This window comes from Littorina saxatilis, linkage group LG2, assembly GCF_037325665.1.
Source record: "Littorina saxatilis isolate snail1 linkage group LG2, US_GU_Lsax_2.0, whole genome shotgun sequence".
NCBI lineage: Eukaryota > Metazoa > Mollusca > Gastropoda > Littorinimorpha > Littorinidae > Littorina > Littorina saxatilis.
Window position 1 is genome coordinate 23,342,329 of NC_090246.1, and position 23,192 is coordinate 23,365,520.

The following is a 23,192-nucleotide window of genomic DNA, read 5'->3' on the forward strand; positions in this document are numbered from 1 at the left end:
ACACAAAACGGGACACTAGCCTTTGGCTGGTACTTCTCATAATTTACTAGCCAGAGAGCAAATTTTACTCGCCAAACCAACCATTTGTTTCAGCAACTTTACTCGCATTTGGCGAGTGGATGTACATTTCTTCTCGCCATTTACATGTTTCTACTCGGCATGGCGAGTAAAATACTGGCCACTTTCAGGCCTGCAGGTGTATGCTGTTTCACCAATATACAAATATACTACGTATTGTATTTTATTGACACACAATGATATTTTACAATAATATTGAAATATATTGACACACACGCACATATCTACGCAAGCAGGAAAGCACACACGCACGTGGGGCGAAGAGAGAGAGAGAGAGACTGAGTGAGAGAGAGAGTCAATGACAATGACAATGACAATGACAATTCTTTATTTAACGAGGGTAAACGATTAAGCAGTGATCTGCTTTTTTAGAGAGAGAGAGAGAGAGAGAGAGAGAGAGAGAGAGAGAGAGAGAGAGAGAGAGAGAGAGAGAGAGAGAGAGAGAGAGAGAGGCCTTAAAAAAGAAAGGCACTTGGAGGGTGTAGCTGACACCGGAACATTGTGAATGTGGAATGTGTTTTGAAAATTCAGACGGCTACTTTGTGTCACCATCAGTATCAGTCCTGTCATTGCAAACCAGTTGCATCTCGATTTGCACATAAATGATCGACCCAAAAATACATAAACTCGCAGATGCCCAAGTCTAAGCGGCAAGGGAAATATTCCATTGTTTCTCTCTGTATGCTGTGGGTAGAAGCAGGAGACTGAGTGTGAGTGAGTTGTACAAAAGGCGTGTTGTGAAAAGGGCGAAAATGATTATGCTAGCTGCGGATGACAGTCGTGTTTTAGAACGCCAGCTACATCTAGAAAAAAAGATTTTGCATGCCGAAATGTAGAACTGTGAGTGCCAGGTCAAGTTTTATTCCACAGTCTGTTCAATTTTTAAACACAAGACCATATTACTTGTTGACAATTTTTGATTTCTGTTTAAACTCAACATGTTATAAATGTAAATGTTGTTATATGTTCATTGTGTATAACTGTCAGCCACACGTACACGCACCCACACACACGTATAATTGTCAGCCACAATCGAATTTTTCAGTTTGAGATAATAAAGTTTTATTGTATGACATTGTATTGTATTGACACACACGCACATACACAAACACTCACGCGTGCACACACACACATACTCCTCTCTTTCCTGAACAACATGATACTCCATGCAGCAAATTTTGAAGAGCACTGTCTTATCCCCAGTATTTACAGTCTATTTGATTTCAGACACTGGGTCAAGGACCGAAACATGGTTCATGTTGTTTAACACTAGTAATATATTACCCAAAATCACGTTTCACTTATGCTAAATGTTCCATCACTTATGCTAGACTTAAACTGCACATTTTTGTCACACATCTTTAGTCTAGTCTTGTATCCGTTTTAGTAGGTTGGCTGGAAATTCACACGCCATTCAGATTTACACTCCTAGACTCCACCTTGCTCTCCCCAGGTGGAGTATTTGTATTGTAGGGTTACGCGTCTCAGGAGCAGACAGCCATCATTAAATAGGATAGCTCTCACAAAGAGAGAGAGAGAGAGAGAGAGAGAGAGAGAGAGAGAGAGAGAGAGAGAGAGAGAGAGAGAGAGAGAGAGAGAGAGAGAGAGAGAGAGAGAGAGAGGGAGGGAGCTTTTAGTGTTAGGCTTTAAGGAAACAATCCCCAATGCCTGGCTGCTTTCTGTGTAGACTTTGACTTTTTTGGCTGAATTTATCTTGTAGATTGATGTATGTGTTTCTGAGAAAATTGATTCAGCAAAACATTTTGGTTTGATCTGGCTTGAACCTAGTGGTTTTTTTTTTAATGAAATGAGTGATAACAGTTGTTTTTTGGTCTTAGAAAATCAGCACATGACTTCTTAAGACAACTGCGAAAGTCCCGACCTGGCATGAACAAACATAATATTTACATGTCATCACTTCTGTCACACATTTGCACACTATATCACAAAACCTTTGTTTTTTGGTTAAGAACACTTTAATTATTCTCCAGCATTCAACCTATTACACACACCCACACATACACAGACTCACACAACAACAAATGCACAAAAAGCATGCACATGCAAACAGGTACAAACCTGAGCACACACACACACACACACACACACACACACACACACACACACACACACACACACACACACACACACACACACACACACATTCACACTCATATGGGCTTATTCTAAACTGGAAGCATTGGTTTTCTTTTTCATCTGCCTGTACAGATCAATAGCGTCCTGTCGTTCTCTGTCCATTTTGGCCTGCTGTAATGGAGAGAGAAGCTTGCGTTTTGTTCCTTTACCCACAGCTTTGGGTGACTTGGCCATCTTTGCCTTTGGTGGAGGCTTGTCACCTTGATCAGAGTTCTGAGATGTGTTCTTCTTCATAATGTCGTACAGCAGCAGCGACTTCACTGCAGGCTGTTTAAAAAGAACAAAAACAAACCTTTTATGTTTTGATTTGTTTTAAGTCCAAGGGGAATAACTGTCTGAGTATACGACATAAAGAAAAAAAAGACAAGAAAAAGAAAACAAGTCGCGTAAGGCAAAATTACTACATTTAGTCAAGCTGTGGAACTCACAGAATGAAACTGAACGTAGTCCGCCGCTAGTGCAAAAGGCAGTGAAAGTGACGAGCCTGTTTGGCGCGGTAGCGATTGCGCTGTGCTTCATAGCACGCTTTACTGTACCTCTCTTCGTTTTAACTTTCTGAGCGTGTTTTTAATCCAAACATATTATATCTATATGTTTTTGGAATCAGGAACCGACAAGGAATAAGATGAAATAGTTTTTGAATCGATTTCGGAAATTTAATTTTGATCATAATTTTTATATTTTTACTTTTCAGAGCTTGTTTTTAATCCAAATATAACATATCTATATGTTTTTGGAATCAGAAAATGATGAAGAATAAGATGAAATTGTTTTTGGATCGTTTAATAAAAAAATAATTTTAATTACAAGTTTCCGATTTTTAATGACCAAACTCACTCATTAGTTTTCAAGCCACCCAGCTGAAATGCAATACCAAACCCCGGCCTTCGTCGAAGATTGCTTTGCCAAAATTTCAATCAATTTAATTGAAAAATGAGGGTGTGACAGTGCCGCCTCAACTTTTACAAAAAGCTGGATATGACGTCATCAAAGTTATTTATCGAACAAGAAGGGCAAAGCCCATACGACTCACATGCTTGACCTTGACCTTTACATGACCTTGACCAAGGTCAAATAACTAAACCTAGCAATGACATCATACACTAAAAACTGCTTTACACATTTTTCCTACCAAAATACATGTGACTTTGACCCAAGGTCAAGGTCATCCAAGGTCATGCAACACAAAGCTGTTAATTCAAGACATAGGAAGTACAATGGTGCTTATTGGCCCTTTCTACCATGAGATATGGTCACTTTTAGTGGTTCACTACCTTATTTTGGTCACATTTCATAAGGGTCAAAGTGACCTTGACCTTGATCATATGTGACCAAATGTGTCTCATGATGAAAGCATAACATGTGCCCCACATAATTTTTAAGTTTGAAACAGTTATCTTCCATAGTTCAGGGTCAAGGTCACTTCAAAATATGTATACAATCCAACTTTGAAGAGCTCCTGTGACCTTGACCTTGAAGCAAGGTAAACCAAACTGGTATCAAAAGATGGGGCTTACTTTGCCCTATATATCATATATATATCAAAACTTCAGAGAAAATGTGAAAAATGTGAAAAATAGCTGTTTTTTAGACAACATTTATGGCCCCTGCGACCTTGACCTTGAAGCAAGGTCAAGATGCTATGTATGTTTTTTGGGGCCTTGTCATCATACACCATCTTGCCAAATTTGGTACTGATAGACTGAATAGTGTCCAAGAAATATCCAACGTTAAAGTTTTCCGGACGGCCGGCCGGACGGACGGACGGACGACTCGGGTGAGTACATAGACTCACTTTTGCTTCGCATGTGAGTCAAAAAATGAAAAAAACGTCTGGGGATATCATACCCAGGAACTCTCATGTCAAATTTCATAAAGATCGGCCCAGTAGTTTAGTCTGAATCGCTCTACACACACACACAGACAGACACACATACACCACGACCCTCGTCTCGATTCCCCCCTCTATGTTAAAACATTTAGTCAAAACTTGACTAAATGTAAAAAAGGAAGCAAGGGAAAAATGACACCGCAAATGCAACATGAACCCAATATTGCAAAATAGACAAGTGTTACTATTTATCTGTGACAAGTAACATAACCAGTTTCTCATGGCGTAGCCATCAAGCATTGCTCACAAATGCATAAAACTAATAATGTAAAGTGCCAGCTCAACATAACTATGCATTCAAAATGCTTCAGGGGGGGATCTAGGGACAGGAGGGGGCAGCCCCTGGACCCGCGGACACAATTTGCCCCCCCCCCCCCCCCCCCCCCCCTCCATTACTCCTTGATCCGCCCCTGCACTTCAGACACACAGATGGACAGAATAACGAACATAGTCGCAGACCCAAACTAAACCAACTCAGACATTCAAAGTCAGACAAAAGTACCATGCAAGCCAATGAGCAAAATAAAATTATCACATCTCAGAGAGTTCAGTAAACTTATAGAACTTTACAGTTGAAACACCCTTGCTACTACCTCTTGATAAGGACCACATGCCCATAACGACCATCCCAAAGAATCCATGACAAACATCAATTCCATGGCTGCCAACCTTATGACTATGAAATTCCTGTGGAGGCAGCATGGAGCTTGATGTCCTTTTTCCCACCATGTCCAATGTTGATGTCACATAGACAAGCTTTACAAAATGTGTGGTGTCCCCCCTTGTCTGACTTGTCGATAAAGTCATAGTTTGTCTTATACTGCGGTAAAACCCTCACTGTAGCCTTTGGTTTTTAATCTTATTTTTGTTGTTTCAGGCGGCATTTTTAGAAGGCTACAACCAGAAAGAAGCACAACTTATTTTCCGTACATGCGCACATCGACTTGGCTGGTCTCGGTTAACCAGAGCGTCCTTTCACCGGTTTTGTTCCCCAAAAAGAGGCTGTTTTCACAAATGATTTTAGAAAATGTCCTTTTCGGGAAAAATCGAACAAATTTCGGGATTTTGTGACAGATTTCAAACATCGGGAGATTTCAGAAAAATTCGGGAGGGTTGGCAGCTATGCAATTCACCTTTCCATTTTGACCACATGTCTCTAACACTAACAGGCACTCTTGGTCAGTTCCCTTGGGTGGTGGGTAAGAACTGGTTCGCCTGTACTTACAAACTTGTGTGTAAGATTTTCTCACCTTGTCCTGTTTTACTGCATGCTTTGGTCGTACACTCAGGGAAGGGGGACCATGAACCACTTCACCAAACTCCACTTTATCTGAAATAAGAAATAAAAAAAAGATCAAATTAATTAATAATGAAATCTTCACAAATCATAAAACACAAGAAAAAAATGCCATTCAGCAGTGAGTGCATGTGCATCTCAGCTCTTAAATGTATCAATTAGTTTGTGTGTGTGTGTGTGTGTGTGTGTGCACGCAATTTATTGTGCATGCGTACAAGTGTGTGTATGATCGAGTCTGTACATGTTCATATTGCCTTTAAGCTTAATTTGAAGGTGAGAAAAGATGGATGCAGTGAGTCAATCATTCTGATTACATCGCTCTACGCGAATCTATCAAAACAAGTTATCTCCCATATGTTGTTTGCGAGCCGTGTTTGCGAGATGAAAATAATTGCAGATTGGCCTACTTCGACAGTGATCTCCATTCTGTTCTTCACAGTTATGATATAAGACATCGTTCTAAGGTCAAAACAAGTCGAATATTTGGGACTGCTGCCGGAAAGAGACCGTAATATATGGTTGCATCACTACAGAAAAAAGCGTCTGCTTAAGCGAACGCCGAAACCAAACGGTTGATTATCATGTGACACTTTTGCCATATTTATAGTTGTTTGCACAGTAAATACAGCCGCGAAAAATAGCTCCCTTGAAACTATCTTACAAATCAATTCCTTTGTAATTTAAAAATTACACAACACCATGAAAAATCATTATCGACGATCAACACATTACAAAAAGCTCTAAATATGTTTAAAATAAAATCGGTTTCCTTGCCAGACAAGGAAACTCAAGGCATCCTGTCAGGGAGAGAATGAGCCGAACTCATTTTGACCTGAGGTCAGGATGGGAGTCAATATGCATCAATGCCATAACCTAGTCAATGAAAGTTTTGAAACTGAATGTAATGCAGATTTACACCAACAACAAAATTGACACTTGCCTTTGAACTGGTGAAAGTCATCTTTTCTGTCCTCCTTTTTCTCCTTTTCTTTCTGCTTTTTTGCCTCCTTCTTTAACTTTAACCTCCTGGGGACACACACAACAAATCACCTTATTTACAAGAAAGAAACTTCAAAGTGATTTTAATTAAGTACAGTGTAAACCCCTTTTTGATTTCCCTAAATATGAGAAAATCAGGACTCGCGTGGGAGAAAATCGAAAATTTTTAATTAAATTTTCATTTGATTAATATACTTACCCGAGTCACATATTTAGCATTGACGCAGTCGATAGCTAAGGTGTCTGAAACGCTATCCCGCCTATAGACTAAGGGAAGCAACCCAAGCTAAAAAAGTAGCAAGCTTGCTACCCTGGGTTGCCTCCCGTAGCGTATCACGCCACAGATCTCGTACCCGGTACGAGACACCCTCATTCGACTTCTAGAATACAAAGAAACTAAAAGCGGGGAAGGTGGGAGGGAATTACCTATGTGACTCGGGTAAGTATATTAATCAAATGAAAATTTAATTAAAAATTTTCGATTAAATTACATATTCTTACTCCGAGTCACATATTTAGCAGATAACTCCAACAAGGTGGTGGGTAAGATCAAAAAGTTCAAACTCACTCTAAAGTTCTGGAGAGACAAAAACCAGCTGCCGCCAAGGAAGGAATGGGCCGAGACCCATCCTGACAGAGGGCAGCAATGTCTGCAGAACCTGATAAGACAAAATCCTAGCGCCAGAAGCTGTGCGCAGGACATCATCCAAACCTCATAGGCCAAAAAGGCCAAGGAGGAGGCCCAGGCCCTGGAAAAGAGCTCGGGCCGAGCCGAGGGAAAGATAGCATAAAGCTATGACAAGGCGGAGGGAAAGAAAATCCCTTGCCAAGAAACTGGCCCACTGCCAAAAGTCAGGAAAGGATCCCGTGAGAAAGAAACCACTGACTCACTCTAAACCCTTGCCAGGAACTGGCCCACTGCCAAAGGACAGAAACGGACCGAGAACCACCCTGATGACAGCCGAGATGTCTCTCAGGCAAGAAATGCGAAAGACAACATCAGAGAGCCAGTAAGCTGTGCCCAGCACTTCTTCCAATCTTCTGAACCGTAAAACAGTCCGGAAAAGGACCCCAGTCTTGGATAAACCCGACCAAGTAGAGGGAAGGACGAGCTGCCCCCCCCCCCCTTAAATTGGAAGGAAATGCTAATGGCCTGGAAAGATCCGTGCGTAAGGTTGCCGGCTAAGCCCTGAAAAGGACCGACCCTCACGGAGACCATAAGGCAAACATGCCAAAGTAAGAAAACTTTGGGATGGAGTGAGGCCCAAAAGGCCCTGGAGAGAACAGTCAGCTCCAGAAGCGTGACCAAACTCCAAACTGGAAAGAGAGAGACGCCTGAGTACCAAGTACCAGAGTCCAACTCAATGAGCAAAACTCAAGGAAGACGGTCACCAGTCGTCCCCTGCCCATCCCTGCGAAAGCAGAGAGAGGGGTAAAAAAGAGGACGAAGCGACCTAAGGTAGTGCGTAAGCACCGGAAATGCGGACCCGCAGTGGCCAAATCCTAATGTGACCGGAGACCGGAAACAAAATGACAAAAGCCAGCGTGTTCGCAGAGCAGACTGCTTGTAGGTAATTGAAAATGAATCAAAAAACCCGAAACAGAAAGAACGAGGCTGGTAAGAAAGACGGAAAACCGTGAAGCGAACCAGCCGTCAGACTCCCGAGACCAGAGTTCTCAGGAGAAAAAAAAGTAATAGTCTTAGTTGCAAGTGAAAAAGGGGTGACCGGGCCGGAAGCCCAACCCAGCAGAAATCGTCCCAACTCACATCCTGCAAGCATGATGGAGCAGAGGAAGAGACGAAATCCGCAGTCACAAGAACCAAATTGCCAAAGTCGCAACACGACAGGCAGGAGACTATAACACAGGCTAAGGCCGAGAGCCTTGCTGCCCGTAGGCCGGCCATTGCACCAAAGTACCCAAAGTACACAGGCACAATAAGAAACCAAAAGTTTCGGCCGCCGAAAAAGATGCTGGCCTAGAGGCCAGCACCGAGAAAACTGGAACATTAGCTAGACCTCTGCCCAAAAAAGGGGAGGAGTAGCCAAAAAACCTGAGAAAAAGTGACAAGCCAAGAATGACTTCTCAAACATGCATTGCCCAGACAATGCACCCTCAGGAAAATCTGAATGTTACTTCCGAGGCCAACTCAAGTGAACCTTAAGTTTGGACGAAACACCAGAACGCGTCTGATCGCTAGAGAAGGACAGAGTCAGACTCGGCGAAAGACAAACCTGGACCAAGTCCAGAAGCTCGTGGCAAAGAGAAAACGGGGAAGCCCAAAGGCAGAAACCCCCCTTTAAACGGAAATCGACCTCTCAGCACCCATACGCTGGGAAAAAGAAAGAATGTCGAAGCCCGAAGCCACAAGCACAAGGAAAGCAACAACCACCACCGCCAACGGATGAAATGGCTGTTGCTCCAGCCGAGGCTAAAACCCCGAAGCCCTAAGGCCAGCTGTTGTTTCAAAAACCCAGCGTACCTATGATGGCTGTGAAAGAAACAATCTCACCTGAGCTGAGGACTTAGGCCGCTTAGGCTGAGTCCGCTTAGGTATAGCCTGTTTAGGAGCGGCCTGCTTTTGCTGCTTTCGGATTGAAGCTCAAAAGAAGGGAACCGCTGTTCTCTGTTGGTCTCAATCCCCTGCTTCTGGCATGAGAGGCCAGGCTGCCGGAGAGAGACCGTCCACCAAGGATGACGATCTGAGAATGTTCCTTGTCGACTCCTCAGAAAACCGGGAGTGGGCAAGAAACAAGTCCCTTCTGCACGAGACCGCATGGAAATAGTGCAGAGAGGACAGCCTCATCTGTGCCTCGTTCACCCTTGTAAGTGTGGAGAGGAGTGAGACACTTCCTCCGCGTCCTGCTCTTTACTAAGGGTAAAGGGCGCCAAGGAATCTGCCAGAGCGCGAGAAAGCGCCCGCAGGAGAGTCTCGGAAATGGAACTGAGTTCCAAAAGTTGTCAGCCCCCCTTCCTCAGAGAATAGGAGATTCTGCCCATAGAACGGCAGAACCGAATCCTTCCTCAACGGCTTCGTAAGAAGCGAAAGAAGTTCCGGCGTGACCGGAAACGGTGCACGCGGACGGGGAAAGGCCAACAGGAGGCTTCGAGACGACCTTGGCCAAGGCAACTTCCTCTGATCCGCTAAGGGCACGAAGGAGGAAGCCTGCGCAGGAGCGGCAAGGTATTCCGATGCCAGCTCCGAAGCTGAACCCTGAGGAACCAGCAACGAGGCAACCCCCTGTCGAAGAGGGGGGCTTGGCGAAAAGGCAAAAAAGGCGAAAAGCTACTAAGGGTGATTCTTCAAACCATAAGTAGCTGCTTCCTCTTTGCCAACCTGAAGTCCTTCCTGTTGGCAATCGATTGTGCTCATTCCCTAACTGAGAGGAGGATGAGAGGAATCAAAAACCAAGGAAAGTGGGAGAGAGGAGCTAGCGGCCACCACCGGAGTGTGTGGATGCTGCTGTCCCAACAGAGGCAAGAAGCCTGTATGCCCATAGGGCAAGCATTGTTCAAAATTCACCGGCGACCAAGCGGAAGCAGCGGGAACTGAACCGGAAAATCCGGGAGGAGCCGGAAGTGCGGCAGCAACAGCAGCGCTATGCCAAAGCTGGCGCTGAGCCACCTACGAGCTGAAGCTCGGAACCCAAAGGTAGGCCGTAGGCCAGAACCGGAAGTGACAGTAACCTGTGCACTACCCGCTTGACCTACCTTCCTGCCAAGGCCGGAAGCGAAGCTGCCGGAAATGGCTGCCGTGCAAAGGGCAAAGCTCAAACCGGAAAGGGCCATGGGCTGCCCACACACCGATGAACTAACATTTCCAGCCGGAGCCGGAAGAGAAGCTGTCGCGGACGACTGCTTACGTATAGCGCAGCTCAAGCCGGATGGGATCATTATTTGTCCGCTTTCCAACGAGGCACTACTTCCGTGAACCGGAAGTGCAGCTGTCGCGTACGACTGCCGACGTAAGGCAAGGCTCGAACCGGACGTGACAGTAGCCTGTGCACTAACCAGTGAACCTACACTTCCGGCCGGAACCGGAAGAACAGCTGTCGCGGGCGACTGCTGCCGTAGGGCAAGGCTCGAACCGGACGTGACAGTAGTCTGTGCACTAGCCGGTGAACCTCTTACTTCCGGCCGGAGCCGGAAGCAGCTGTCGCGGACGACTGCTGACGTAAGTCGAAGCTCGAACCGGACGTGACAGTAGCCTGTGCACTAGCCAGTGAACCTCTTACTTCCGGCCGGAGCCGGAAGCAGCTGTCGCGGACGACTGCTGACGTAAGTCGAAGCTCGAACCGGACGTGACAGTAGCCTGTGCACTAGCCAGTGAACCTCTTACTTCCGGCCGGAGCCGGAAGCAGCTGTCGCGGACGACTGCTGACGTAAGTCGAAGCTCGAACCGGACGTGACAGTAGCCTGTGCACTAGCCAGTGAACCTCTTACTTCCGGCCGGAGCCGGAAGCAGCTGTCGCGGACGACTGCTGACGTAAGTCGAAGCTCGAACCGGACGTGACAGTAGCCTGTGCACTAGCCAGTGAACCTCTCACTTCCGGCCGGAGCCGGAAGCAGCTGTCGCGGACGACTGCTGACGTAAGTCGAAGCTCGAACCGGACGTGACAGTAGCCTGTGCACTAGCCAGTGAACCTCTTACTTCCGGCCGAAACTGGAAGCAGCTGTCGCGGACGACTGCTGACGTAAAGCGCAGCTCGAACCGGAGGGGACCATGGTCTGTCCGCAACCAGTGAACCACTACTTCCGGGAACCGGAAGTGCAGCTGCCGAAGACGGCTGCTGCGAGCACATACCTTGTACTGGCCGCGTCCCCGAAGGGACACGCTCAGGTGCACTCCCGCAAGCGGAAGCCACTGAGGCCGGCCACGAAGGGAAGCTTGTCCCAGCGAGTGGAATCCAGAGACAACACGAGCGCCAGTAGACTGGGCCGACGCTCCGGAAACGCAAGGGAGCGACAAGGACCCGGGTAAAAACGTCCGGAATCCGAAGCTGCCGTCATCACCCTCGAAGCCACCAAGCAAGGGACGCCCGCCCCCAGAAGTACGGATCTCTGTAAGCAAAGAAGCAATAAGACTAGCCACCAGAGCGCTAGGCTCTGGTGTCAACAAAAGGGGAGAAACGGCCGCACAAGCGGCCGAAACTGACGTCTGAGAGACAGACGGAGTCTCTTCCGGCGCCGAAAAAGGCACAGAAAAGACCGAATTAGTCTTAGGATCAGAAACATGTACCATGGGGCTATTGGCATAAGACGAGGAAGGCCCCCCCCCCCCCCCCCCCCCCCCCCCCGTCTTTTCTCACTAAACGCCCAGCCGGCGACGTGAGAAAGTAATCTACTGAAAAGTAACAAGTCTCGAGGACGTAAGCTTCAGCAGAACCGGAACTAGCACTAGCAAACAAGCCACAAAAGTAGCTACAAAAACATGCTACTGGCAAAATGTTCAAAGTCCGAGCACGGACCCAAACAGGCATACCAGTCTAACCGGAAGTGCAGCTGCCGAACGTAAGCTGACAAGAGGTAAACAAAGACTACTGAAAATTTAACTAAGTCCGGAACGGACCTAAAAATCAGCAGAATAATCAACTAGCAAAATAATAATAGCTTCGTAAGAAGCTAAATAACAGCCTACCAAGGTAGTTTACATTCCTAGAAAAGACGTAAACATCTCGATAGCACAACATGCTAGGATAAAGGACGACTACCAAAAGGCGGCCGCCGAATACAACTACTGTAGAATTCTAAGTCCAGAACGGATGAAGAATCCTAGTAGAAAATAAACTTAGCACTAGCGCAGTAGCCGCTAAGGCAGCTAAAACTAACAGCCTACCAAGATAGTAAAGCGACCGGGCACGGACGAAAAACTACTCAGTAGAAACACAGCGTGCTAGCGAAAAATGGCTCCAACTGGAGGCCAACAAAACAACTACTGTAAAATCGAAGTCCAGAGCGGACAAGAAATTCAGCAGAAAAATTATTTACTAGCAAGAAAAAGATACCTACAAGGCATCTAAAACTAACTTCCTACCGGGTAAGCTCACCGTCCGAGCACGGACGAAAACCAACTCAGTAGAAACACCACGTGCTAGCAAAAAATGGCCACCAAAATGGCGACCAACGCAACTAGAAACCGCTGAAGAAACTTCTGAGTCCAGAGGACGTAAGCAATTTCCAGCAGAATCAAATACAATGTCAAAATAAAATAAGGAACAATCTCACCAACTGGAAACAGCTAGGAGAAGACGGGAGGCCGAGGCCGGTGGGTGTCAGGCTGACAAAACGAAACGGCCTCGGAGCATAGCGCAAAAAACGACCTTATCTCTCTGGCTGAAAGGAGTCGAATGAGGGTGTCTCGTACCGGGTACGAGATCTGTGGCGTGATACGCTACGGGAGGCAACCCAGGGTAGCAAGCTTGCTACTTTTTTAGCTTGGGTTGCTTCCCTTAGTCTATAGGCGGGATAGCGTTTCAGACACCTTAGCTATCGACTGCGTCAATGCTAAATATGTGACTCGGAGTAAGAATATGTAATTTAATCAGGATTCACATACATGTAGGAGGTAATTTGACAGAACTTCTGAACAGAAAACAAGGTCTCAGAAAATGGTAGTCTTAACTTAGGGCGCTCTCAGAGTAGGGTGTATTCCTGACAACTGCAGTAATTCTTCAAAAGCCCAGGTGTGATTTTTGTGTCTATAATCGGCACTACTTGTTTTTCTTGTTTCACAACACTATTTTTATCTTTATCATGACATGTACTTTGGTGTTGCGACAGCGTGGTAAAGGCATATACAGTGGAGCCTCCCTTTTTAAAAAAAACCTGATTTAAGGCTCCTCTCAACCCCCCCCCCCCCCCCCCCCCCATTTTTGTTAAAGACCCTGTGTTCTCAGACTTTCCTCCCACCCCCCATTGAAGACTTTCTCAGTTTCTGACCCTGTTTAAAATCCCTGTATTCTCAGATTTTCTGTTCATAGCATATATTACCCAATATTGACGGACTGTGTGATATCTTCTGCTATGGTCTGTTGAGACAGTGATATCAAAATCGAGACTGGAGGTCGAGAATTTGATATCACTGTCGAAACAGACCAATAGCAGAAGATATCATCACACAGTCAGTCAATGTTAGATATATTACTAATTCTCTGGACATTTTGTATTTATTGTAAAGAAATTACAAAAGTATTTGTCTCAGTTTTGGCTGTTCCATATCCCTCCCTCTGATTATTATTTCTTTTTGTTCACTCTTTTCTTGTACTTTTCAGAATTTCAAAATGTCTTTTCTTTCAAAAAGTCTTTAGTCACTTGCTCAACTAAATTCTGGGATCATTACATTTTCATATATATTTGTTTGTTTTTAAATTTAAGTGTTTTTGTTTTTGAAGTGGGGAAGCAATAAAGAGGTCGTCGATATCAAAACTGATATCGACGGAAATGTCGTCCATATCACTTTTACAATGAGCTCAGTTTTGCCCAATTGACCAATGGAAATCCACGTTACATATGAAATAGCAATATATATATATATATTTTAAGACTGCCTCTTTCGAGACCTCATTTTCTCCTGTTTTTACAAGTCTTAAACAAGGAGTCTCAGGAAAAATGGCACAACACGCTTCAGAATCCGAAACATCCACAGGTGTGTTAGGCTAAAAATATTGTTTATAAACCAAAGTTCAATCATGTGAACTATTGATATCTTTGCTCTGACTTGGATTACTTCTTTAGCTAATCTACCCACCTGTTTACAATCCATGTTAACCCTTACACTGGTGCAATTCTGTAACACATGTTACATAGCCACTGGTGAATTAACAGAGAGAAAAATAAAGAAAAACGGTCATATAGGTTTTCGCATCCATGGGAGGTAATCGGAACCGACCAAACAGACTGAGCCAGTAGGGCGACATAATGTCGTGACAACCAGGTGACAGTATACGTAAAGTAGCACGACAACCAGCCTAAGGGTTAAGCTATTTTCTTGGATGATGAACTGTATAACAATGCAAGAGGAACAATCATGAGTCAGACAATGCCCACACCTAACTCCTCACGCCTGTGTATAATACTTCCCTTGATTTCTTGCATTGGTTTGGCACATGCTCTACTTTATAGCCGCTATGTTCACATAAAGAAAATTGAGTGCTTACTCTTTCTTCTTGGATGATTTCTCTTCCTTTTCATCTGTCAAGGGGTCAGCTTCCCTCTATAAAACAAGACAAAGTTATGGAAGAGATTATTCACGTGTGCACACACACATACCTCCACACACACACACACTTCTTGTGTTAAAATCTAACAAATCTAACAGTTCTCAAAATCAGGCTACAGGGTGCATCAGACCTCTCTGAGCTTGTCACTGGATCTCTGTTACTATTCCTCTATTTCTATGTAGATATTAAAACATATCTGTCATGCCTTTGTTGGAAATTCACAATCTGTGTGATCCTTGATCTGACATTTTCACAAATGTAAAAAAAACTTGATTAAAAAGCCCATCCATCTTTTAAATAAGAATACATTCATCTTTCTTACAAATGGGGTCCTGAACTGTATTGTTCTTAAAATATAAAAGTGTATAGTTTTGAAATGTTGCCTTTTGTTTAGGATAAAAACAGTGATTCAGATTCACTAGCTGAATAAATCTTGCTTTAATTTAAGCCACTTCTCTCCGAAATACAAGTTTGAAAGAAACTTCTAAAGTCTGCATCAACCACACAGAGCAGTGCTCCGGCTGTACAGGCAAGTAGACAACAGAACAGAACTGCTGCAGTCCTGAGGTGATCAAGAAAACGGACCTGGCCAGACTCCAACCCCGTGGCCTGGAAACTAGACAGCAGTCTGGAGGACATGTGGCACACTGCCACCTTCATCACAAAAACTGAAGTGTCTAAGAAGAAGAAGAAGAAGAAGAAGAAGAAGAAGAAGAAGAAGAAGAAGCAACACAGGAACATCTTTCCGTAGAGCAGGATTGTTTACCTTCAAGCCAGCTTCAATCTGTGATTCCTTAATGGTCATCAGTGTGGTTGCATCAACTCGCCGCATGAAAGCGTGCTGTGTCTCCCCTTTTTTCTGCAGGAATTTTGGTATTTCAGTCATCGTTCTTTCTGCTCCTTCTGTAGAATTCTCGGCAAGCACTGTAAAAAATCACAATGGGGAAAAAATCAAAAATATATACTTACCCAATTCACATATAGCAATTTACTTCAGTTTAGTGCTAGAACGCTGAAAACTACGCTCCACCCTGGTAGGGGGGGAAGTAACCCTAAAAATAGAACAGCCTTGACGGTCACATGACAACGCCAGGTCAAGGTTACCTCCCAACATGCATTGCGCATGTGTGTTCTCGCCGCCATCTTATTCATTCGCTCGAAGCGCCCTTTTATTTTTAGGGAATCTAAAGCGGGGTAGGCGGGAGGGACTTTACTGTGTGAATTGGGTAAGTATATTAATCAAATGAAAATTTATTCTTAAAATTTTCGATTAAATTACATATCTTATCCCAATTCACATATCGCAGATTGCTAATTAAGGTGGTGGGGTGCTCACCTATGAGCTAGGCAACAATTGCCCTGCTGCTACCATCACTGGTAGCGCCTTGGCACCGTCCTGTCGCGCACTGGAAATGTTGCGCAGGTAATACATGTAGTTGATGAAAACATCCTCCGATCTCCGGTAGGCAGAATGGAGGACCTCAGATAATCTTCCTGACCTTAGCATAGCTAAGGAGGATGCCCAGGATCTTGCCTCATGCGTCCTTGCCGACGTTAGAGGGAGAACTGACTGCCCCGAGCTGCTAACCAAGATAGAACGCGAGACAGAGCTTTTTGCGTTTGTGAGAAGAAAATTTTGACTTGTTATGTGTCAATCGTAATGGAAGACACAGTGGTCACGTCATTTTTTTAGTCCAGCAGTCTCAGCTATGTGAGCAATAGCAACATATCCTTAGCTTACAATGCATGTATGTATAAAAATGTGATTGTGAGCCATTTAACACTTTTTATGAACAAAATATTAAGCCTAGTACTGTGTCCTGCATTACAATTGACACACATAACTATCAAGCTTTGTCCTGGCATTATCAAAAAGGTATGCTACCAGTTATCTTTTAACTGTCAAAAACAGAATCCTGAAACAGTCAAAATGACTATATTAAATTTGCAAAGCTCTGTTTGCATTCTGAATTTTGCATGTGAATGTCCCATTTCAAGGATCACCTTTTGGCACAGGCTCATATATAAGTGACAATGCTTCCATGGGATTCACTTTGCGATGTGCCAACACTTACTTCTTCTATCCATTACTTCTTTCTTTTTTCGACGACTCATATTCTTCATCTCCTTTGCCAGCTCTGTTCTGCGCATCAGATCCTTTACACTGCGTGATATCCCCTGCTCTGTGTACTTTGGATCAAGATTGCGCCCTGCATGCATCCTGTCAAATAAAAAAGAGGAACTTCAAGGCAATGACTATACTAAAATAATAATAATAATGTGTGTGTGTGTGTGTGTGTGTGTGTGTGTGTGTGTGTGTGTGTGTGTGTGTGTGTGCATGTATGTGTGGGTGAGTGTCAGTGTGTGTTTGTGTTCATTTACATGTGTGAGTCTGAGTGTGTAAATTTGTGTTTGAGGGGACAATGACAATGACTTTTTTTCTAGGGTAACAAGAATACGCATAGATTTGTTTTTTTGCATGCGGCCCTCGATCGCCCTAAAGAGGGACTAATCTACTATCATTGCTACTACTAGTACTAACAACTCGTTACTTGAATACACAATTAATGGTAGAGCATGTACATGTATAGGGATGGCCAAATCAACCGCACTGTCACCAGGGGCGAGTAAAAATTCCGCCAGGCTAGTAGAAACTGTCTGGCAGCTTGTCTGTCTGGCAGCTCGCCTGCCTGGCCAGTGAAAATTCTGATCAATTGCAAAGCAACTTTTGGTTGTACTATTGAGGTTCATTTTTGTACAGCCAAATAAACAGTGCACATGCAGAAACTTCTGTCATCTGCAAAATCGTCGCCTTGTTCTAGTGATACGAGAACAAGGCTCCCATCTCGGACGTGCTTTCGATGTTTCATTCGGGCTGCAGCCAGGCTGTTTCTACTTCAGTAAAATTAGTCACTGATTCCAAACATACATATGAGACAATGCCAAAAGGTGACGTTTTCATGTCAGTATGTCCCAAATGACATCACCAGTACATTTTTCATTCTATCTAATCTGTTTTCGTTCTATTTTTTCTAATAACATGCGTTAACAATTGATTGCCAACTGGAATGGAAGAGCACAAAAAGTGTAACTTGATATGTAGTTTCTCTAGAGGGAAAAACATCTTCCACTTTCATGTCAGTGTGTCCCATGCAACATACATTTGCCAAACAGCTATGTGCAAGTAGATTATTTGTTAGTGGTATAGAAAATACTGATCAACAATTAAAGTCAGTTTTCACATTCATTTTCTACCTATTTCTTATTTGTTTATTCTGTTGGCAATGGTGAAATGTCAGCAATCGTGTGTCATTCGGGACAGTAGACATGACACCTGACCTTTTGTCACTGTCTCATATGGCCTTAAGTCTGAAATGGTGTCCACAGCTGAAATAGCTGTGCAACCTTGGCTCTAACCTGATTTGTACATCAAAGAAAAATAAAATCCTTGCAAAGATTAATGAGACTTGTAAAAAAAAGTATGAAGTACACACCTAGAGAAACATTGTGTGCTCAGTTGTTGTTTTTAATGAAAATGTCACCATTATCTGAAGTCAGCAGCACTACATTTTGGCCATTTTTTGTGACATGACCTTACAGCATATTGAAACATGGTCTACTCTGTCATATTTATGGGACAGAATGTCATGAATGACTTTTCACTGAGCCAGTAAAACTCAAATGTACCTTTGACAAAGCAAAGTTTTTGAATTTTGTCAGTGAGCCTGCAGAAAATGGGGAGACAAAATTTCACAGAAAGTTCATAACTATTTCCGTAAGACTTCATTTTTGTTCACTGATCAGCTCTAAATAATAATTAAAGATTGAAACCTGATATATTTTTGTAAAAAAGTATTTTACAGTATGTTTTGCAGAGGTATAAAACATAAAAAGGGTTGTTTGACTTGTTTTTGCATGTTCAAAAGTAGTTTGAAGTTTACGTGCAGATTTTCTTGTGAAAAAAGAGTTATGAACTTTCCAACCTTTTGCCTTAAAAAAGAGTAAATTGACTGGTTGGGGAACACCTAGCTTTGTAATGCATTTGGATCCACTAGCAGCAGTCACACTGAAAGTTTGCATCAAGTTCATTCATTGGTGTTTGAGTAATTGAGAAATAAAAAATTCTTGTGAGAAAGTTATGAACTTTCCTACTATCTCCACTGAGAGTGTTTTTTGTCCTTAAATGCTAGCCATGAAAGTTAAGGTTGTAGTGGAACAGCAATTTTGCATATAAAAGTACATTAGATTTAGATACTAAGCAATTTTTGTCACTAAAGTCAAGCAGTATGCTTTAGTTAGCCATTTTCTCTGTGTCTTGCGCACTATTTTTATGTGAGAGTTACTAACTCATGTCAAAACCCAAAATATATGTAAAATGACTATTTTCAGTTTCCAAATTACACTGTACCATGATTTTCATCACAAAAAGAATCTACTGGCTGCCGACTGTTTCTTTCTGAAGTACTTAGCCGTTTTGTCATGAAGTTCATAACTTCACATAACTCAAGCTCATTTTTCAAGGGCGTGTTTAAAATAATGCCTTGTTAATAGCAAAAGAGTACATTTGACTTTATCTGGACATTTTGTAAGAAGTTTTCTGAACATCAACCCTCAAAATTACATTTTGATAATTCCAGCATGAATCTGGGTTGACTGCACGGTGTACATAACTTCACATCAACTGACCCTCAGCCCCACGGTGTGAAGTTATGAACACATGCCATGAGTATGATTTATACACAATAATTAATTTAGTACACTAAATCACTACCTCAAATGATGTGCTGCTCTTCTCCAGAGTAGGCTGTTACAGTTTGATGTCATTTTTATTTTAATTTACCAGCAGATTTTAGTACGTAGCTTTTCAGTTAAATAAATGATGTGAAGTTATGAACACACAGTCAGCTGACATAAACACTAACTAAATAATGATTTCGGTAACAGTTTTCATGACTGAGTTTGGTTAAGTAAATCATTAAGTTGTTTAGAATTATTTGCAAGAGACTTTAGTTAGTTATTTTAGTATAAATGTGTGATTGATGTGAAGTTATGAACTTTCACAAGTTTCAAACAATTTGTTTTATTTTGGCAATTAAAATCTGATTTTGTAATATAAGTGCAGCTTTAGCCTATACTATAACTCTGTGTACTCAGTTTGTCATTGTTTTGCAAATATATTATACAGTAACTGTACTAGAGACCAACATAACAAAAATTCTTGTGAAGTTATGCGCACGCTCACATTTTATGATTTTTGTTATCGTTTGTTTTCACAAATGTTTTACTTTTATTACTTAGTTGTATGTTGATTACAAAGAGTAGCTGGAGAGAAAATAAGATGACATATGCACTTTCTTACTTTGGTTTGAATTAGCCATAGTTTGTGATGTCACGGTGTGAAGTTATGAACTCCTAGGACATTCTAAAAATACTTTCAGTTTCTGCCAACTCTTTGAGTCAGACAAACATTTTGGTGTATTGAAATCCTTTTGATGGTACTTTTCAAGCACATTTTGCACAAAAACAGCAAAATTGTAGATTTAATGATAACTTATGCCAATATTTGCTGTGAAAAAATTGTGACAATATTAATTTCTATAAATAATACAGATAACCAAAAAATCTTCTCCACACTTCATCTTCAAAAATTACCTTCATGTTCCAGCTCACCTTTTTCAGATTAAAAAACAAAACAAATTGTTTCCTGCCTGTATAAATTAAATGTATTATACCAATAAAAGTAAATTATGTGAAGTTATGAACTTCCCATTAATGGAGTTCACATCTGCATCATGCGTGGCCAAAACAAGTTTAACTTGCTTGAAATGCAAAGTAATTTGCTGTAGCAATTTGCTCAGATGTCTAAAACAGACCCAATACATGTAGCAACAATGATTTAACAAGTCTAAATTTTGTGACGGTGTGAAGTTATGAACTCCTGCAAACTTTTAAACCTGAATCTGTGAAGTGATCAAACATGAGTTTTCTTAAATCATAGCTGTTCCTTGCGTATTTATGCTCTAAAATACATCTCTATTTTCAAAACAAAGAAAATGTTCATTTTTAAAATTGATTTTGTATGTCACAAAAATGGACACCTATTCTGACTTTGGGCCATATATTTTTTTTTATCAGGTGAACCCACTTTAACACTTTCTACCCCACCTATATTGACCAAGTTTTTTTTACCCAAGACCAGCTGTGTTGCAGCAGGTCACTCAGAATACTGTAGTAACTGTGTAGTTACTGTGTATCAATACGCTGGAATGCAGGCGTAAGATCAACGTTACAGGAAGCGACTGAAGCTTCCATCACTTGCCCTGCTGCTACCATCACTGGTAGCGCCTTGGCACCGTCTGAGCGGATATATCCGTATCTGGTCAGATAGAGCCATATGAGTGGGTACGGATATATCCGTAGCTGGGAGACAATGAGTTAAAAGAAAACAGCATAAGGAAGATAAAAGATTGACCATTCAAAGAACACTGGCGAGTGCTTGCCAATAGCGGAGATGAGAACGACAAGTTCATTTGAGTTGGGTGGAAAGACGATGGTTAGTTTTAATTTGCTCAACGTATTTAAGAATAAGAAGACAAACAACACATTTTGGTTTAGATCAGCATCGCTCAGGTTGAAAAATATCAAGTCGCGCAAAACATTTGCTCATTGCAACTTGCTTGTCAGTGAAAAAAAAGCAGACAAGACGCAAGCTGGGCCAACCCAGTTGTCGATCATACGTACCACCGCTATTTTATGTGTAACATGTGTACAAATCTGACACTGTGACAGTCATTCAATGATTCATCCTATTTAGTATTTAAACAGTAAGTAACACTATTTCAGTATTTGGGAGTATTTCACTTTTCAGAATTTTGCGGCATGTGCAATTTATGGCTAGTGACTTTTTTTTTAAGTTACTCGCCCGTCTGGCGGGTTAAATTTGTGAGATTTGGCCATCCCTGTGTACAAGAAGCGCATTATTAATTATATCATATGTAGAACAATTAATGTGTGAGAGAGAGAGAGAGAGAGAGAGAGAGAGAGAGAGAGAGAGAGAGAGAGGAGAGTGAAATGACCAACCTTTCTTTACGTTCGCCATGATAGAAGGGATCAACAAACTTGAGCTTCTTGTGTTTGTTACTCTTTTGTAGTTTGCCCATGTTGTTAGTTTTGTTTTCGTCTTCAGGCGACCATGTGAAGCGGAAATTGACAGAATTACTTCCCCTCGTCAACGCCTGAGCTTCCGGTCGTCTGCTAAAACATCAATGACAAAAAGGTTGGATGTTTCATTTATAAGTATTTTGGTAGGTTAGGAGGCTTACAACGAACAGATTTCTTCTATTTTCCACAAGAAAATGATATCTTCATTCATTGTTGAGTTGAAAATGTCCTTCAGACTGGCGTAAAACAATTCTATTTTGTTCCAGGAGCCGTCATCAATGAATCCAGCTCGAGGACTGCAGCTCCTTGCTCAAAAACTCAAGGAACCTAACATGGTAACAAACAGCTTTGGTGCCGCTCGTTTGTCATCTGGATTGTTTTATGGAGGAGTGAATTCCTTAGCCAGTGAGTCCCAAGACACTGTTCAACACTCACCACAAAGGAAACATGCACCCGGTCTCCATGAGCAGCATGGAAACATGTTGTGCAAAGTGCATTTTCGGGCAGGGGTTGAATGCTCACATCTGTTATACAGCAACGTACACACACAGTGTTTCACCCAACCTCAGTTTATTTTAACACAGAAACCAGTCACATTCAACACGATTACATGCTCTCAAAAATGTTTACAAGGCAAGTACAACGTGTTGATACCAGCCACTCAAAAAAGAACAATTCATACATCTGGACAGCTACAGCATGCTGATGATAACGCAAACTCAACAAAAAATTCACAAGAAGATGACAGGGAAAAGGATCACAAAGAGTCACCTCCACCAAATGAAGAGGAAGATTTGGAGCCAGGCTTGGAAGTCCTGACATCGTCCACTACAGGTTCATCTCTCAAGACGGTGAACGTTATTCCAGGCAAAGGGCCGCCACCAGAACCACCTGTCACCTGCTGCATGACCGGCTGTGTCAATTGTGTGTATATCGCCTATGCTGAAGAACTAAAGACCTATTACAGTGACGGAGGGGAGGCTGCCAGGAAGGCTATAGAGGAAATTGAGGACCCGTCCCTGAAGGCTTTTTTGAAGCTTGAACTGGATTTGTGATGCATAGCTTAGCGGCCAAAGTGTGAAGTTTCGAATGTTTTTCAGTGCTCTTATATTTGTTTTGATAATTTAGTAACTGGAGTCAGGTCAGGACTGCTGTTTATATACATGTATGGTGGTCTCTTCACTCAAGCGTCCATAATGCAAACAAACCGCTTTGACAAGCTGCTTAATTACTATAGCATGGATGCAAGCTGCTGAGTAGTCAAATGTGCTTTATTTAGGTCCCTCCTGATTTGTATACAGTTAAAGTCACTCAGACCCTGAGTTTGTTGTTACTACTCTCATATGTTTGTGTTTGTTTTTATTTATACAGATAGTACTGTTATAGATAA

General features: G+C 42.5%; 1 protein-coding gene across 1 annotated transcript; it reads right to left on the reverse strand.

Moving 5' to 3' along the window:
* Window positions 1-1,110: 1,110 nt before the first annotated feature.
* On the reverse strand, window positions 1,111-21,860 carry LOC138958531 (coiled-coil domain-containing protein 137-like). The gene is made up of 7 exons (XM_070329727.1): window positions 21,722-21,860; window positions 16,717-16,862; window positions 15,408-15,565; window positions 14,579-14,634; window positions 6,364-6,449; window positions 5,377-5,456; window positions 1,111-2,502 (listed from the first exon to the last, which is right to left on the reverse strand). Exons 1-7 carry the CDS (start codon window positions 21,799-21,801, stop codon window positions 2,260-2,262), a joined length of 849 nt encoding a protein of 282 aa, XP_070185828.1. The 5' UTR covers window positions 21,802-21,860; the 3' UTR covers window positions 1,111-2,259.
* Window positions 21,861-23,192: the final 1,332 nt, after the last annotated feature.